Raw genomic sequence first — 18,653 nt, 5'->3', positions numbered from 1 at the left:
TCCTCTCAAATGGACAATACAGAAAGTTCAACTATGAAAGCAGCAACTATATAATCTTGACAGGATGCTTACATGTTTCTAGTAATGTGGGTCTAAGTACAAGATTCTGGAAATTAAATTAAATTTAAACAGTTCTGATATTTCATCTAAGTAGAATCTAACCCCTTTTGAAATATTATAGAGCTGACAGGTAGAAAAAGAATTTAGGAAATTATGTGAGTTCCAATCTTAGTATGTCTATGAAAGATAAGTATTTAGTTAAAGCATTGCATATTTTAGATTGACATCTTTTCAATCATTTCTGGACAGTAGATCGTTAGATAAAGTATACTGTTAAATGCTTGGCTGATTTTTAGATTTATAAGAAAACATTGCAGATACTGGGAACAGCCTAAACACAAATGTTTTAAACTACTTACAAGAGCTTACAGTCGAATGTTTCACCACCAATTTAGCAATTAACCTGAAATTACAGGTTCTTGTTATTGCTGGAGACATTAAGAAACTGATTTCCAAAATGTTAAGTGATATGAAACATCACTGAGGCTTGCTTAGAGTTGCTAGGCTTCCCCAGCAGGTGGGGAGCTGCACTGAGGAGCAGTTGGTATGATGCTCTTGCACAGCAGAATATCATACCCTAGGTGGGTCAAGCCTGCTTGTGCCCCTTTCATTGCAGATGTTTGCGTTCATTCTTGAACATACAGAAACTATTTAAAATGATTTTTTTTTTATAGTTTACGTTATCAGCCATCTATTTTTAGAGACATAGATACACCTCTTAAAAAGTACAATGTACAGAATTTGGGTTAATGTATAGAAAATTCTTGAGACAGTAGTAAAGCACACGTTTTTATGACAAAATTTTATGACAGTTGTAACAATCTCATAATTGCATGCTATTTTGCAATAGGACCTCATAAAGTTATCAAGCACTGGTGAGAAGTATAGATTGCAGTGACAGAAAAAAGGGATATTTATTTAGCATATGTAAAATTTTATATCACAGTTAACTGCTTTGTATAATAAAAATTTTCCTTTGCAAGCTCTCAGGTATGTGCTTCACAGAGCTGTTATCTCCCGCTCTGCAGCTCTGACAGTGTCCTACCATACCAAAATAACTTGTGCTCAGTGTGGTGCCTTTTCATCTTTAGCCAGCCACATTAGTTTGCTTTTGCTTTTGGTTGCTTCCTTTGGCAAAGTACAATGTACCCCTCTAAGATAAATTCTGACCTGAAATACTGGTTTCCTTGTGGCTTGCTTTTGAGGATTTCTTCAGTGATGAATTGGAATATCATGGCAAAATGGAACAAACGAAAAGCTTAACATCTTAAATGCTGTAAAATGTATGATGCACAAAAATCCCCTTTCGCAATTGTACAAATCATGTTGTTAATAAGGGAAGGTGTTTCTTTCCAACAAATCAGGTTAATAGAAAAGTGAAAGCCATCTTCAGAGGGATTTTGAAGTGCCAGAGTTACCCTGAAAGAATGTGCTTTGACAGTTATGGACATAAGATTGGCACAGTGCAGTTGTTGAGGTCATGTTGTCTTATTTAGTCGTCTGGTATTATATCTTTAATTGCAGACAACTATTACAAACAGATTTTATTACTGTAAAAGCTCAAAGATACTATTCAGCTGATTGAAATAATAATAATAATAAAAGAATTAGGAAAGACAGTATATTCAAATCAGAGAGAAGTCCCTTATGAAATATTTAACAGGTGCTCTCACTGCAGAAGCAGCAGGTAAAGGCTCTTGGCTGTGCTGAAGGAAAGCAGATCTGCACATTCTAGACAAATGCAAGCAGGAAAGCTGAAGGCTCGTTTCTTGTGGTATGCCACAAGTGGGGGAGTCGGGTTGTGTAGATGTAGTTTCCAATTAGTGCTTGGCTGTATGCATAGCTTCTGGAATGACTTGACAATTTTAACATATTACTGTGGATTTTGATTGCTCTGACAGCATTCTTATAGTCAAAAATGTTGAATGCTAGAGATATGTAGAGGAGGAGATTATTACAGTTATCTTGGACGTGGTTTAGGGTGATGGTGGTGGTAGGGGGGGTGTGGTGGTTTTACTTGGGTGGGCAGCCAAGTTCCACCACAGCCGCTCTCCTGCGGGGGCTCTCCATGGGCCGCAGCCTCCTCCAGGCCACATCCACCTGCTCCCCCGGGGGCTCCTCCATGGGCTGCAGCGTGGAGATCTGCTCCATGGGGGACCCATGGGCTGCAGGGGGACAGCCTGCTCCACCAGGGGCCTCTCCACGGGCCGCAGGGGAACTGCTGCTCCAGCACCTGGAGCACCTCTCCCCCTCCTTCTGCAGTGACCTTGGTGCCTGCAAGGCTGTCTCTCACTCCTTTCACTCTCCCAGCTGCTGTATAGCAGCAGGTTTTTTTTTTTATTCTTTCCTTTTTTTTTTTTTTTTTTTTTTTTCCTTTTTAAAATATGCTTTTTCAGAGGTGCAAACAACATTGCCCCATACCTAACATGGGGCAGCTTCTAGATCTAGATTCGTCTCACAGAAGCCACCCCTATGGCCCCCTGCTACCAAAACCTTGCCATGCAAACCCACTGCAGGGGGTGGTTGGAACAGATGATCTTGGAGGTCTTCTCCAACCTTTATGCCTCTATAATCTTCTGTCCCTCTATAGAGGGAGAACATTGATACCGTTACAGCCATTTGATTTTTTAATACAGGTTGTGCTGAATCTGAAAGTTTTAGATCATGTAGAGTTAATTTCTAAAACGGCAAAGAATATAGAAGTGAAACCTGAAACCCTGACTATTGACTACAGCAGTCATCATTAAATTTGCTTTCTTCAGTGTTAGTTCCCCTTTTATGTCTTTGAAGAGGTTTGAACCAGTTCCTTATGCAAAGTCCATGTTGGCAATTGCAGATAAGGGGTGATGACAACTTAAGGTGCTGAAATTATAAAGATGCTTCTTATTAACCCAAGAGAATAATCAACTGGAGAATAAGAACAAGACGAACATGGGTAACTGGATTGGGGGTAGGTAACAGGAGAGAAGGGGACGAGCTAGTACCTAGAGATCTGAAATTTTTATCAGGATAAACTTTGGATGTGTAAGAAGGTGAGTTGAATCGGCGTAGTAAAGTAATAAAAGATTCTTCAGCAGAAAACAAAGAAGGAAGTGGGATACACAACCTCCCTATTACACAGAGAAAATGGGACCTACTTTAAAGGTAATCCAACCAGGACCCAACATTGGATGCTTTGCATCTGTTTTCATAAGGATAGTGATGTTTATTGTGAAGCCAGCAACAGAGAGAATGGTAGGAGCAAGGGTATGGAAGAGGTGGCTATTATATTTGAATCAGTACAGAGAGAGAGAACAGAAGACAACAGCAGAATTATGTGGATTGGAACATAATTCTAGAATTCGTCAACATAGCTTGTGATGTTGCAGACCTATTAACATTACAGGTTTGTGATGTTACAGGCCTGTTGCTATTCTTCTCCAGATGAAGTTGTTACAGATAACTGTTGAAGTTATTACAGGATGAGAGAACAGTGAGTCTGGGTATGTAGCTTGAAGAAGGAGAAAAATAATCTTATAAATACAGCCTTTCAGCAATTTAAAAAAAAAAAAAAAAAAAAAAACACACAACGAATTGCTTTTAGGATGGAATAATTGTGTTGTATAAAATATGTTATTCTCTGTGATAACAAGAGATTGGTAATGACTTGGGAAATGTTTCTAGTTCAGCATTTATTTTTCATGGCTTTTTGCATGTGTGAATGTAGTGAACTTCCAGTAATTCAGGTAGGTTTTACTGGTAGAATAGGACCAGGTTCTTGGTAGCTTGCTTGCATTAGTTTACAGACATCAAGTGAAACATGTTTTCTGTCACGGATAGCTCTGCAGGGCTGGATCTGGCAGTTCTAGAGACTGCTGAAAGAAAGGAAATTCTCTTGACCTTTAGCTTGTTTGAAGTGAAGGGTTGGAGGAACTGCTTCTGTGTCATCCTGTAAGTCTGTGTTGCATGTGTTCAGAGGCTTATTCTCTCTCTAGTTGATGTGGGAAGGTCTAGGGTTGCAAGAAGGGATGGGTTTTGGAATGGATTTTGTTTGGAAGCCAGAATTTCAATAGCCTAGTTGAGTGTGTGTTAGGCTGATTTAGCAAATGTTAGCAACTTCTTTTTTTGCCTGGTTCAAATTTTGCATTGGAGAGATCTCATCTTAAAATGCTTCTTAGTGATCTCTTTGAGGTAATGGGCTCACAGGGTGGTCCTGTGTTAAAACCTCACTAAATAATATATTCAATTACTTGTATATCTGGAACCAAATGATCTACATGTACAATTTTCTTTAGAATGACTAGCAGCTAATCTCTTAGATTCACTTAAAGCACTAGAGGTTTCTATCTGGTCAAACTTTAGCTGGTATATATGTTGTAATAGCAAATATACTGAAAAGTTTAGGAATTACTTGTGTATCTTCATCCAAAATTATGGGGCTGACAGCTGTTGGTCTCAGGTAATGCTTATTCATGAAGCCCAAGTTCATAGGGCAGATATGTTGGCTAAGCCCTTGGGTTTCTAGTATTGATATTGGAATGATCTGACAACCAGTGCTTTTTGTATTACTCACCTACAGTGTTCTGTCAGCTAGTGCCCTCTTCTTGGTCACATCTACAAAGCTAGCAAGGGAGCTACTGCTTTGTTGATTTAGGATTTGCATTGTATACTGTGAAGACCAGGTTGTTTGAATGAACTCAATGTTTGCCAAAGGTGGACACCTTTCTCTGTGCTTTAAAGAAATTCTTACCATTCCAATCAAAACCAAATCTTCTTACCATAAAGTTATATCCTAGGTATGTACACAGTACCAAAGACCTAATTCAAATATATCCTGTTGAAAGTATTTATAGCCCTATAAAAAGGCATTCTGTTTCCCTTTGTCTGAAACAAGATCTTGAAGCAACCAAAGGTTCCCTGGTCAAGTGGATTATGTTACATATTACAAAGACATTAAAAAAAAAAAAGGCATCAAAAAGCATCAGAGATCTATTTCTGAAGATTTTTTTCTCATGATGATGCGGAAAGAAAAGCCTGTATTTCCATTATAAAAGTCTTCAGGGATATAACAGTCTTCTATCAACATTGGAAGTTTTATGAAGATGGATTCTCAATCCTCTGTAGAGGCATCCTTCAGCAAGAAGTTCTGCAGTCAGTGATTTATAAAATACAAACAAATATGTTTTTCAGGCACTTACTCTCAAGGGCTGGATTCTGGATTCTGAATTTTGGACTTTTTCTCTCCCTGCTTATTTTTCACTGCTCATTATTTTCTGTGAGTCACAGAGATGTGGGAGATGTTTGACTGTAGAATGGAAAATTTCTTAGTTGATTTTTTTTAATGTAGCAGCAGTATCTTCTTCAATTTTACTCTCTATCTTTTTAGCAGCCAAGAAAAATATACATGTTGACCGTTCATTTTGTAGGCTATTTAGCCAGTTAGCTTACCTGATTGGTGATAGACTACTTTTACTAGCTTTGGTCTTAAAAAGCGGACACAGCAGTGAATGGCTCTTCTAAGGCACAGCTCAAGAGGAGGATACGTTGTGGTGCTGACCTGTCTCTGGAATTCTGAAGAAGGCAAAAAAATCCAATGCCACACACAATAATGAGAAATATGGTCATCAGAAAAAATACTGGCAAGAAATTTTCAGTGCTTTAACCATTACTTTGAAGCTTGCACGCACTGGTACCTTCAGGATTGTTACTTCCTTCAGAGCAATGTATTTTGCATCCAAATTAGTTGCACTCTAAGGACGTTTGCTTCTTTTGGCCCTTACCTTTTGTACTCTGTGCTCTGTGTTAGTAATTTTCTTTATTCTGTTGTTAAAGAATCAGAGATATTTTAACTAAAAAAAAAACACAGTTGAAAGCAGTTATTATCTACAGTGTATTTTATTTGTATGATATCCTGTAATTGTATTGTTTTGACTTTGTTAGGAAATTTAATTTCTTAGCAGAACTTGTAAAGTTGGAAGTTAAAATTTCTTAATAGCCTTTTGTTTCTGGAAGATGCTGTCTGCTACATCTTCCACTTGTATTCATGTGCTTTTAGTGGTTTTAAAATTAGAGTCTGTTTGACTGAAATTCAGAATACCAAATTCTTCCCTAATAGACAACAGCACAAGACAATTAATTGAAATTACTGGGTCTATTTCAATTATATTATTTCTATATTATGTATTCCAGAGGAAGTATATATTGCATACTGAGTTTCCTAACTTACCAGAAGTACAGAAGTATGCATGTACTAGGCAATGTGCCCAAGCATGGCAAGTACTAGGAAGACCTGAGTTCTGGTCTTGGTGCTACTATGGTATTTGGGAAATTGTAAAAACAGCTGCAGTATCTTAGATTAGTGGTCTGTGTAGTTGTTATCTCGTCCCTTCAGTGTTTTATATGGACAGTTGCTTCATCTTCTCATACTGTTCTTTTCTGTAAAATTAGCACAATTATAAAGATGCATGGAATATGATTGAGGCATCAGCTTGAATAGACACTGGATTTGAGATAGTTTAAATACATTATATTCTCAAAATAGTCTATGTAATAGCTAGAGTATTCATCTTTTAATACATTTAATGCTTTAGAATGTCTTCTCTAATTTGCTTGAGGGAAGATCAGATTATTAAAGAATATAGCTCTCGTTATGATGACCTTGGTGTTAGGACTGCATAGCTAATACAAATTAAAAAATAACCCACCTTATGTGAATGGGAAAAAAATATGACACAGATCTAAGAGACCTTACACAAATATCATATGTAAGCTCATATCATGGCATAATCATTCTCAGAACTGCTTGATTCATTGCTTGCTTTGTAGTTGTTTCTTTTTATTTTTTAATTTTTTTAGGAAACTCTTCAGTTCTTAGATCTTGTGCTTATTAGTGTTTTTAAAAATGAAAGAGTTGTCTAAGTGGTTTGTTGTACTTGAATGAAAGTAGTAATAGAAGTAGGTTGATCCTTGAAGAAGATAGCTATTGTTTTAGAGAGCAGTGCTGCTTGGCTTACAATTTCTGCTTGTCATTATCTGGATATCTAGCATTCTGAAGATATGTAATTCCAAGTCAATGCTTCTGCAAGGGTCTCTATGAAAAACAAATTATGCAATTTTTTTGTCTGTTTATTCAGGGATTTGATAAGTACAGATTTAAGCATAGTGTTTTGAGAGAGACGCAGACACCACATAAACCATAGGGTTGTGAAGGAAAGGTATTCAGGTAAAAATGTCTTGAAATATAGTGTATTATGCAACCTGAAATTGTCTGAAGCCCCAATTGTTAGCTGTTGTTGTATTCATTTAGTTTTCGATATTTAACTCTTAATTGTGATATCTCTCTGTAAAAATTACTTTGTTCCTAATATTTAAAATCTGTTTCCAGGCTGCAAGCTGCTATATAAACAAGACTTTGCAAGACGGTTAGGACTGAGATGTGTTACTTGTAATTACTGCTCGCAGCTGTGCAAAAAGGGAGCAACTAAGGAACTTGATGGTGTAGTGAGAGATTTCTGCAGTGAAGAGTGCTGTAAAAAATTTCAGGACTGGTACTACAAGGCAAGTAACTCAGAATTTTTGACAAGAGCTCCAGAGTTTAACAAAACAAAAATGCACATGTGAGGATATCGCAAGGACTGTGCAGCAAATAAGGCTTACTTCAGCAAAGCATTTGCTACACAAAAAGCAAACGTATTAATTTCATCATTTGAATTTTCTTAGAACATAGAACAGCATTTCTATGATCTGATTTATTAATTCATCTGGCAAAGCAGTCTTGAGTTACAGAAAAAAAAAGAAAAAACCTACTATGTGTTTGTTACTTCACAATTCCAATTTTCCCCCCCTCAATTGATACTATATTTTTCTTGTCAAAATTACTTACATATGTATTCAGAATGTTGAAAACACTGTTAGTTAGCAGCTGGATGATACCTTAAGTTTACTGATTATAAACTAGGTTGGCAGAGTTTATCCTGTTCCTGCTTTTGCCTCCTTTTTTGCCTTTTCCCTTCTCCCACAGTTTGAACTGCAGAGGCTTGCACTGTTGATTATTTCCCAATGGAAAGGATGCCAAAGGGAAAAGCAAGACCAAATGGATTTCTAATAAAAGTTTAAAACAAATGTGATGGCATCTGTTTCTAAATCTCTGGAAGCTTAACTACCTTGTGAAGCACAACGAGCAAAGAGTTCACGTTAAGAGGTTTTTTTTGTTTTCATTTTTTTGAAAGAAGGTGAAATTGGACTGGGTTTAACCTGCAATTAGTACCGTGGATAAAATATTGGGTCTCTGTGAACATCCTGGAAAGATACACTGATAACATCAAAACAAGAACTATACTTGTGGATGCAATTGCACAAAAGACTATACAAAATTCGTCACCTTACCAAAACTCTGTTCAGAGCCTGGAAGGCAATAAAAAGCTTGAAATGTTAGAGGGCTAGATGAAAGTCCTGTAATTCAAGATGATCTACCTACCATAAAAGACCTGAATCTGATGACATATCTGGTATTTTGGAATGGCAGGTTACAGAAGTGTTACAGCCCAACACTGTGAAGTCTTTATTTTGAATAATGTACATAGGGTACTTCCAGAATTTTCTGAAAGAAAACTACTGAAGACCAGTATCAGTTTTCTTATGTCTCTTGTGATAATGGGGTGATGAAACTTGGATGCAAAGTTCTTAGGCTTAAAATGTTATTTCATACAATAATATTATATCAATATTAAAACTTGAGGTATGGGATGAAGTTTATCCCTTATTTAAAAATGCCTCCTAATAGAGAATTCAATAAAGCTTTGGTGTGCTTTAGAAACGTCTTGGTGATTCAGCAAATAATAGTCTGGGGATGAGTGTAACAAACTAGTGTCATATAATAAAATTCTATGGAAGTTTGTACTATGATTCAGATTTGGGAAACATTTGAAAACTCTGACTTTGGTTTATCCTTTTGATCCATGGGATAAAGCAATAACTGAATTAGCCCATTAAGTCTGCTTAAGAAGTGGTGTTGATACTGTGGTATGGGAAAATAAGATATGATGCCACGAAAAAGTAATTCAAGCAGGCTTACTGGAAACTAGTGACTTTTGATACTTTTGATGACACTGAACTGTTAGATATTTTTACTTTCTGAATCTTGTGCTCGCTAGTGGAACTAGCGTTACATGTGTTGAATTGTTGATTGTCATTTTTTTCCAAATACTCGTTAAAGCCTTTGCCTAAAGTTCAGGTTAAAGAAGCTGGCATTTTTTTAAAGTTCTGGTTATAGAAGTTTGGAATTTATTATACAGAGAATACAAATACTAGGTTAGGTTTGGGGTATGTGCATTTTGCTAAAATTGACTTTTTTTTTTTTTTTCCTTTACATTCTTACTGGTAACTTCTCCCTCTTTTTTATAAAAGTCATTGCAGGTATCTAGGTTTGGTAGCATATTGTTAATGAACATTATGACTATTACCTAGTCATAAGTAGGTAATGATCAAAATATAGAAAGACAAAATAGATATGGCCCCCTCCCTCAATTTGTACTTCATTTGCTGTTTTGTCTGTTAGCTTCTTGAAAGAATAGATACATATGTATGAGCTTTGTCTCAATGTCCAGTGTTATTTTGGAGTTTCAATTACATGTATACATAAAGAGAAATAAGTAGTAATAACCTAGTAATGTTTTAACGTCAGCATTGTGCTCATTAAACAAGTGTTTGTCTCCATTTTCTTTGTCTACTTTCTTTTATGGACACATTTTTCTCATTTAGTTTTATCTGGAAAACATCTTAACATTTTAAAAATAATTAAGTATTCATGGGAGGGCTTCCCTGAATGCAAAAGTTCTCTTCACAGAAAGCTAGAAAAAGATAGCAGTGGTAGAAGCACATCAGGCTTATCTAGAAGTATTCCTCAAACCTAATGCAAGGGATTGAAATGTAAAAGAATAGTTCAGTCATCATTATCTGGTGAATGACAGCTGAAATTAGTTGGTGCTAAGTTCTGAGGATGTTTTTGTAGTGTGGTGTCCAATGTACTTCTAAGAAGAGAAGCAAAAAAATTGGTGTCTTGAGGCTAGCTCCCCATGTTATTAGAGCTCCTCCTGTAAACTTTAATTGCATGCTGTGGTTTGGATCATAATTTCAGTCATTTTTCAGATTTCAATATAAATATTTTAGTAGCCTGTTTGATGACAGTTTCAATCATTTGATGTTTCTCATACTAGAGAACTGAAAGTATCTTGACAAAGATTATACAGCTTTGAGAACAGTACAGAAAATGGTTTCTTAAAATATGCATTGTGAAACATTGCCGAAAATACCACAGCTCAAGTGCAAATATAGGTCATTCCAGTCTGCAGTGGAATAGCGATTGGATTGAACATGTATGGTAATAATTGTGTGTTCAGTGGAGGTCAGATGTCAACAGCCAAAACTAAGTTGGAGGTAAGGAGCTGCAGGCTGAGGTATAAGCAAAATTATTGTACCTAGTCAGCTGCAGGTAACAATGATTTTCAGCCATGGTAAAATTTGAAATGATGGAGCCAACATTAATCTAGATGGTAAAGGCAGCAAGGCATCCTTGTGAAATTTCTCTCGTCCAAATTTAGCCATTGTATAGTTAGGCATCTCAGTTTCAAGTAGTTACCATTTCTTGTATAATCAGGCACTCTCTGGAAACATCTCTTGCTTTCTACTTTTGCAGATGGAACCAAAGTAGCTTGGAATAGACAGCTAAGATAAGGCCAAATTAACGTCAGCACAGATCTTTGGAGAACATTGGAAACAAGTCATTGGAGGATTAAAAAAGTAAATAAAAAGCCCCACATGTGAAAACTTATACTTTAAACCAACTTTTGGGGCAAACAGAATTAATTCATTCGTTTTTAGTTGGACACTAGCAATTTGAGCATGTTGAAGTCAGACCTGGGGAAGGAATTGGACCAAAAAGCAGTCATGAGTGGAAAAGGAGTTAGGTGGAAATGGAGCACAGAGGATATAGGTGGATCTTTTAGACATACAGTGTTAGAACAGACTCACAGGCAATGATTTTGGAGATTCAGTACATGAGTAGTTCCAGGATCTTAAATGAAAACAAATGGGAAGGCAGGAAAAAGCAGAAAATCATGATTTCTGTTTTTTCCTTTTACTAATTTCATGGTCAGGGAAGTGGGAGAGTAAGCAGGTCATAGGAAGCTTCAGTGCATGGGAAGGTTTATAGAACTGACTGCAGGTATGGTTATGGAAATATTTAGAATTAATGTAGTAAATGCAGAAATGAGAACTGAAGCATCCATACAGAGGAATATTGGGTTTGCTAAGGAGTGGTGGTTTACCATGCATAAGGAAACTGCTTTTTTTTTTTCCAGCTAAATACCATAGTAGCAGTCCAAGGGAGACATTAATTCACTTATTCAAAGGCTTAAATGACAGAGCAGAAAATAGAGTGAGAAAGCAATTAGTAGCAGGAAGACTGTACTTGCTGTATTTTACAAGATTTAGCACCAACTTTCTTTGAAGGACAGAGAAAACTGCGAAGAAAATGGCACTTTGTTAGTCAAGCTGTGTGCAGTAGGTCAGAATAGGTGGGCTTTTCTGTACGGGGGTCAGCTGTCATTCTTAATGATCATTGTTAGAAGGGCTTGAGATTTAAAATTAGAGTGAATTACACAATTTTATTTTTTCCTACTGGTATTTCAGCCTTTTGGTGAAACAGTTACACCATTTTTTCAGGCATCAGAGCCTTGTGCATAACTGCAGCATTGTGTATGGTTTTGCATATTAATGTTCTATGTTGCATACTATCATAATTTCCCTCCTCCTCCTCCTCTGGCTATACTATTAGATTGAGTTATTTGGGACTCCAAAGCATCCATAAAGGTTTTTTGTTTGTTTGTTTTTTGGGGGCTTATTTTTAAAGACCACTTTGGGATGGAGATTGCAAGCAAATATCAAGGTGAACAAGAGTGCAAACAATTCTTCACTTACTGAAGATCTGAAACTGGGACTAGTATTCTTCAGATGATATTTTATAGCATGGCTGATTAAATTCTGTAGAACCAATTTAGTAGAAAAATGTCTTTATTAGTGATGCCTCATGAAGTTATCCTGTAGTCTGGTGAATAACAAAGTTCTGAGTTTCAAATTGTGTACTAACTAGAGTCCTCTTTAGGTTGAAAGCTAGTTTTTTTGCTTTTAAATCATAGTGAGAGAAGAAATTTGAAGGATCTAATTAATAATTTGAATCTAAAATTGTTGTCAAACTACCAAAATAATGAGAATAGAGATGTTATTTACACTGAACGGCCCTGATCTGACACCTAGAGAAATGATTCTAAGTCACAAACAGAAGGAAAAAGAAAAAAATAACACACCAAACTTGTGGGGGAGTATCCTACTTGTCCTGGGTTCATGCAAGTCATTAAGCAAGTCAGTGTTGCTTTTTGCTCTTGTTTGCAGAAGGTTTTAGTGGAATTAATGAAAATTGTTGGATTTTTTTCTGAATGTGCAAAAATTAGCAATTTTAAAGGACTTAGTGTTTAATTGGAACTCAGCATGTTAATTATATTAATTCTGGGTATTAACCCTCAGCAAACAGTTGAAAGTAAAGTGACTAATATGTGTATAAATGTGGGTTAGAGGGTCGTATAAATATAGAGCCTACATGAGTGAGACTTAACTGTGTAGCAGTAACAATTTTTAAGTACTTTCAAAAATGTAACCTTTTAAAATGTAAAAGTAATTTTTTTCCAAGGCTTATATAAAATGTCACAATCTTTCTTTGCATTAAGGCTGCACGATGTGACTGTTGTAAGTCTCAAGGAAATCTCAAAGAGAAAGTGCAGTGGCGTGGAGAAATGAAACACTTCTGTGATCAGCACTGTTTGCTCCGTTTTTACTGTCAACAAAATGAACCAAATCTGGCAACCCAAAAAGGACCTGAGAACTTACAATACGGTACGTGCTGCCTTACCCTTGCTAAATGGCAAACAAAATGCTTTTAAGTGAAAAAATCAAAGCTGCTTGAATTATTTATTTGTCTTAATAAACTTGCTTGTGTTAGAGACTGCCCTTTTTATTTTATCACCAGATGTATAATTTATTGAGTTGCTAGATATTGTTTTAATCTTAACTCTGTATTTTAATGCTCTTTTGAGAGCTGAAACATTTTCAGTTAATCAAATGCTTTTGTAATCACTTATTTCAAAAACTAAATCTTTTTAGGTTAAGCATAATTTTAGTGTTTCACCTTTATGGGGATAGAAAGTGGCTTCCTCTTTCATTGTGCTCCAGTGTTTTGTTACTTGCTCTGTCAAAGCATTTCTTTTCAAAACATGTTTTGGTCAAAGAGACCAGATAAATGCACTCAGAATTAAAAGGAAATGAATAAATTGAATTAAAAGGAAACAAATGAAACGGAAACTCAAAGAAAATGAAAATGAGAAGTATCTAGATATGAGGAATGCATTGCTTTTTTTTTTTTTTTTTTCCCCTGTTGGCAATAGGTACCTTATATGTTTTCTGATGGGGGCAGAATGCATGTTCACATGGTTTATAGCGATCTAAATTGCACATCAGCACACAAGTGAATCACCTTTTCAATTAATGTAACTACTATCAACACAGCTTCTTTGTATGGCTGTTTTCACATTTGAACTTTTCAATATATACTTTTATGAATGAGGTTTTAGTCACATCTGGCTGCAGCACTGATTTGGCTTCTGGCATTGTGTAAGGTTTGATGCCAGAGTAGTGAGGTGTTTGTGATGAGCAGCTTTGAGCGCAGCTCTCACCTGTGGTACGGTGCTAAGCAGTGCTGTTTATTTGACATTACCCTGCTGATACGTGTTGTCTGCGTTGCTTACTGAAATCTGTTATGATCATGAAAAAAAGGGGGGGAAAAAATCTAAAAATGTTTTCTTGCATTTTTTAGATCAGGGCTGTCAAACTCCTCGAACAAAAATAACAGTAAGTACATATTTTTAACATATGTATAACCTAATTGGAGGCATTTAAAATGTGAGATCCTGGTGACTAAAGATGATACTGTTAAAAATGCCACAAACTACTATCTTTGAATGATACTAAACTAAGTTTGTGGGTATTTTTTAGTCTTTATCACATCAGTAGTTGAAATTAACTTTTAAATGTTCATATTTTATCTTTTCAATGTCTCCTGACATTGAAGCCTTTTATTTTACATCTGAAAGTGTCTATTTTTTGTTGTTGTTTAGACTGATTAGGTGTATTACTGAGTAGAGAAAGGGAAGAGAATTTCCTTGAGAATTTCCTTGATCAGTTAGAATATTTAGAATGTTAAGATTGTGTTTCAGCTTTGAAGGGCTGAAAACAAAGCATGAGTTCTTAAATTCTAAGTGCTAAGAGTAGAATAATTGATATACAAGGCCTGACTGATTTTGCTACAAGTTACTGAGTATGGAAGCAACACCTTTTGCACGATTGCTGTCTGTGAGGGTGGACATCATGAGTGGAGCAGTAGCCTTCACTTTATCAATTTTAGTCAACTAGTAATAAATACCATTATTAACAATATTTTTTTTTTTTAAATTGAGCTTAGTGTATTTGGTTTGAAAGTTGGTTTTGCTTTGTCACAAGATTCACTTTTCTGTGAAAGAAGTATCTCAACTTCTTAACGAAAATATGGTTCTGTAAGGCAATTCTTAGTTTTAAGTGAAAGTACTTTGATGGCATTTTAAAACACATTAATGAAAACTACAGAAAATAATTGGATACCTGGGTAATAATAATTGGAATAATTAACTGGAACTTGGGTAACTGGAGATACCAGCAAGCTAAACTGTCACATTAAAAACATCTGGTATTTTATGTTTAATAGCTTCCAAAGATATTCATATGGTCTATAACTTCTTAAAAGATCATATAAAAGCTATGATAATAATAAATAAATGTGATACAACTATTTTTTACACTTTAGAAGGTGTTCCGCTGTTAGTCTTCTGTTACGATTTTACGTTCTTTCCATATTTAAAAGGACATGTGGGGCTAGTCTTACAACATAGACCAAGTAAAAGTGACAGTCTCTGTTTCTTAAATCAGGTTCTAAAACAGGTGCCAGGGGCAAAAGAACATGTTTGGAGCGAGATCTTTTTTACCTGTTGACTGTAAGAGTGCAGTTTGAGCACTGTGATATTCCCAAGTATTTGTTGACGCTATTGTCGAGCCAGCAGGGGGAGCTCAAAGTTTATACTCTAAGTATTAAAATTGTTTAGAGATAGTGTTTTATCTAGAAATGCTCATTTTTTAAAGTGATTTTTGGATTATAGCATACTTCAAGAAGATCAGAACTTGAGCCAAAAAATAGTTTGGCTATTCATTTTGCTAAAGTTATTTTAAAGTTATAAAATAGCTTAAATTTTACTTGCATGTGTACAAGAAAGAAACAAAAAGTTGTTGATTGAAGTGCTAACCCAGAATGAGCAAAACATTACTATGTTACATTCATTTTAGTGGTAGCTCATTGCTAGAAATGCAGAATAGCACACACTTAAAGAATAATAGTGCTGTTGTGTGCTTGAGCTTTCTCTTCAGTATCTTTTGCATGGAAAGTATCAACTGATACATTACATCAAAAAACTTCGTGTTGTTGCACTACATTGACTTCATTATGTTTTCTTGTATTTGCTTGCCTGTAGGGCTCAGCACCACCACCTTCTCCAACACCTAACAGAGAAATGAAGAACAAGGCAGTTCTTTGCAAACCTTTGACAATGACGAAAGCCACGTACTGTAAACCTCATATGCAGACAAAATCTTGTCAGACAGGTAACTCTCGAACCACTCTTTTCTTTGTTACGGTCTTTTTTGAAACTGTTACTGTCTTGGAACATATGGCAAATATTTTGATTTTTTTCCCTAACCTGCAGGTGTAAAATATATTTAAGTACCTGGCAGTGTTTGCCTTTTTCTTTTTTCTTTTAATAGAAGATGATTGGAAAAAAGAGTATGTCCCAGTGCCTATTCCTGTACCTGTCTATGTTCCGGTGCCTATGAACATGTATAGTCAAAATGTTCCTGTTCCTACAACAGTTCCTGTTCCAGTAAGTCAGACCAGCTTTATGTTTAAATTGGTATTCATTCACATGCATGCAAAGGACCACTTTATACCACTGACTGTTCTCATTCTACTCCACCTTAATGACAGCTGGATACTGCTGCACTATTTACTGAATTGGGATCAGAAATCTGACAGTGGCATGTAATTTCCTGATTGTTCTTTAGGATCCATCTGCCTGCTTGTGTGAAAATCTTGCACTGCTGAACATTTAAGAAACAATTCTGAGTGATGTTTTTGTTTGCTGAATAACCATTAAACAACTAGATTTGTTCTTGTCTGTAATGGAGAAACTGAAAGATTGTGTTAGGGAGGGATGGCAGAGCAGGATAAACAAGAAGAAAGACATGCAAAAAAGTCTTTTTTTTGTATCCTTTCCTGTTCTCCCTTCCATTTTGAGTCATTTGTATTGATTTTTTTAACCTGTCAGCAATTTTTTTAGCCCGCACTGAGGTGATATGTTTCTAATCTGTTTTAATTCGGTCTTCTAGAAGTGTGTAGAGTTGGCATCCCTGTGATGGTTGCTGTTGTTGCTTTGTTGCAGCATTTTTTTTTTCTAATCATCTCTTCCTCCATGTCCACACAGGTGCCAGTTCCAGTTTTCTTGCCCACCACTCTGGATAGCACAGAGAAAATCCTTGCAGCAATAGAAGAGCTGAGGGGAAAAGTACCCTCAAATCCTCTGGAAACTGAGCTACTGACTTTGTCGGGGATGTTGCCTGAACATGATGGAAAAGCAGAAGTTTCTGACGTGGCCAGTGAGTTAGTTACCGTATATTTGACTCTTTGGAGTGCTGGGGTATATGTAAATAAAGAGAAGGTTTTTTTGATGGTTCTTTCAGTGCAACAATGGTATTATTGAGTACTTATATTAAGTTGAAAGCTTAATTATTTAAATACTTTAGAGCATTTTAGCACATTTAAAGTACAAAAAACTTTCTGAAGTCTCTTGCGTGACTTTGGTGGGCAAAGTCATTTGTCTTACCTTTGTCTTTAAAAATAAAACATTATCTTTGCTTATGTCAGCATCCTGGCTGATGGCAAGCAGTCATCTATGTTTGCACTCACAGGTTTTCTTCTCATTGTAACTCAAAACAAGTCATAACCAGACCGCTCTTCCTTCTAGACATGCTCAAGTCTAAACTTTAGGGGAAGTGTTCTCCATAGCTGTGTCTTTGAGGTTCACACCTCACATGGGTGTGAACAGCTTCCTCTGAACATGGCGGGAGACAGCAGGGGCCTGTTCTCTTTGTGGTAATACTTTACTAGGCACATTTTATATTGTGTGTGGGGAAGAAGGGGGCTGCTAAAACTTAGAGAAACATGCGTTTCACAAGTGGAGCTGTGGTCAACAAAGCCAGATTACCTAATGATGCTTTGGCTCTTGATGGATCCTCACATGCAAGTATCATCTCTCTGAAGATAGTAACACATCAGCTGATACATCATCCTGGTTGTGATGCTCAAATGGCTTGTCATTCCAGCAACTCACCTAAAATGAGAACTCTCTCTGGGACCACTTTACAACTGAAGATCAAAAAATCCTGCATATCTTGTAATGCTGTTTTTTTTTTTTTTTTTTTTTTTTCCAATGCACATATCTATGTCCCTCTTTCCCAAATTTGTTTTACAAAGTCCTTGAGTATCTTCTGTATCTTCTCAAGAGAATTTGCTGTCTCTTTCAAAAAATTAGACTTCAAGGTTTTTCCATGACTCAGGTGAAGATTTTTTTTCAAGCTCTTTCAACAAGTGTATCAAGAGTGTTGATAAAGGACATTAAGTAATGATTTGGGCCTGGTATATAGGAAGCCAATGGTGATACAGAGGTTGCCAGTCGCAGGAGGCTTATTGTTCTTTAAAATGTTGCCGTTCCCCCACTAAAGCTGGATATTTCTGGTAGCACTGCAAAGTTCTGGAGTACTGTGTCCAGTTCTGGGCTCCCCAGTACCAGAGGGACCTGGGCACACTGGAGAGAGCCCAAGGCAGGGCAACCAAGATGATGAAGGCGCTGGAGCATCTCTGCTGTGAGGAGAGGCTGGGAGAGCTGGGGCTGCTCAGCCTGGAGAAGAGGAGGCTCAGGGGGATCTCATCCCTGTCCCTACATCCCTGAAGGGAGGGTGCAGAGAGGCCGGAGCCAGGCTCTGCTCAGTGGTGCCCAGTGCCAGGACAGGAGGCCATGGGCACAGCCGGGCACCCAGGAGGCTCCCTCTGAGCACCAGGCAGCACTTCTGTGTCAACCTTTTGTTTCACCCTGCCTTCCTTGTCTGCTTTTGAAGGATATCTTTCACAGACTTGAAAGTCTGTTCTGTTTGCTGGCCAAATAATGTAGAAAAGTAGTTACATATTTCAAGCCTATTTGTGTTCTGTGATTGGTTGATATGATCCAGATTCCCCAGTATCTGATATTCTGTACACTGAGAGACTCATCTTAATGAAGAAGGACAGATGGGATCATAAGTATCTTTTCTGTTTAAAGGAAATCAGATTGCAGAAATAAATCTGAGATCCCAACAGCAACAGAATCTAGGATCGT

The 18,653-nt window shown here is 36.7% G+C and overlaps 1 protein-coding gene across 8 annotated transcripts in view; it reads left to right on the top strand.

Annotated features, from left to right (window-relative positions):
- Positions 1-18,653, top strand: part of ZMYM2 (zinc finger MYM-type containing 2) — a 90,302-nt gene that overhangs the window by 56,661 nt on the left and 14,988 nt on the right. For all 8 annotated transcript variants that reach the window (XM_035326624.1, XM_035326632.1, XM_035326615.1 and 5 more), the window contains 6 exons: positions 7,424-7,596; positions 12,819-12,984; positions 13,961-13,995; positions 15,702-15,831; positions 15,991-16,106; positions 16,707-16,878. In XM_035326624.1, coding sequence (XP_035182515.1) covers positions 7,424-7,596; positions 12,819-12,984; positions 13,961-13,995; positions 15,702-15,831; positions 15,991-16,106; positions 16,707-16,878 — 792 coding nt within the window. The remainder of the gene's footprint in view (positions 1-7,423; positions 7,597-12,818; positions 12,985-13,960; positions 13,996-15,701; positions 15,832-15,990; positions 16,107-16,706; positions 16,879-18,653) is intronic.

Source organism: Oxyura jamaicensis, chromosome 1 (assembly GCF_011077185.1).
Source record: "Oxyura jamaicensis isolate SHBP4307 breed ruddy duck chromosome 1, BPBGC_Ojam_1.0, whole genome shotgun sequence".
Taxonomy (NCBI): Eukaryota; Metazoa; Chordata; class Aves; order Anseriformes; family Anatidae; genus Oxyura; species Oxyura jamaicensis.
Note: the sequence above shows the minus strand (reverse complement) of the source record. Positions and strands in the feature narration are given on the sequence as shown.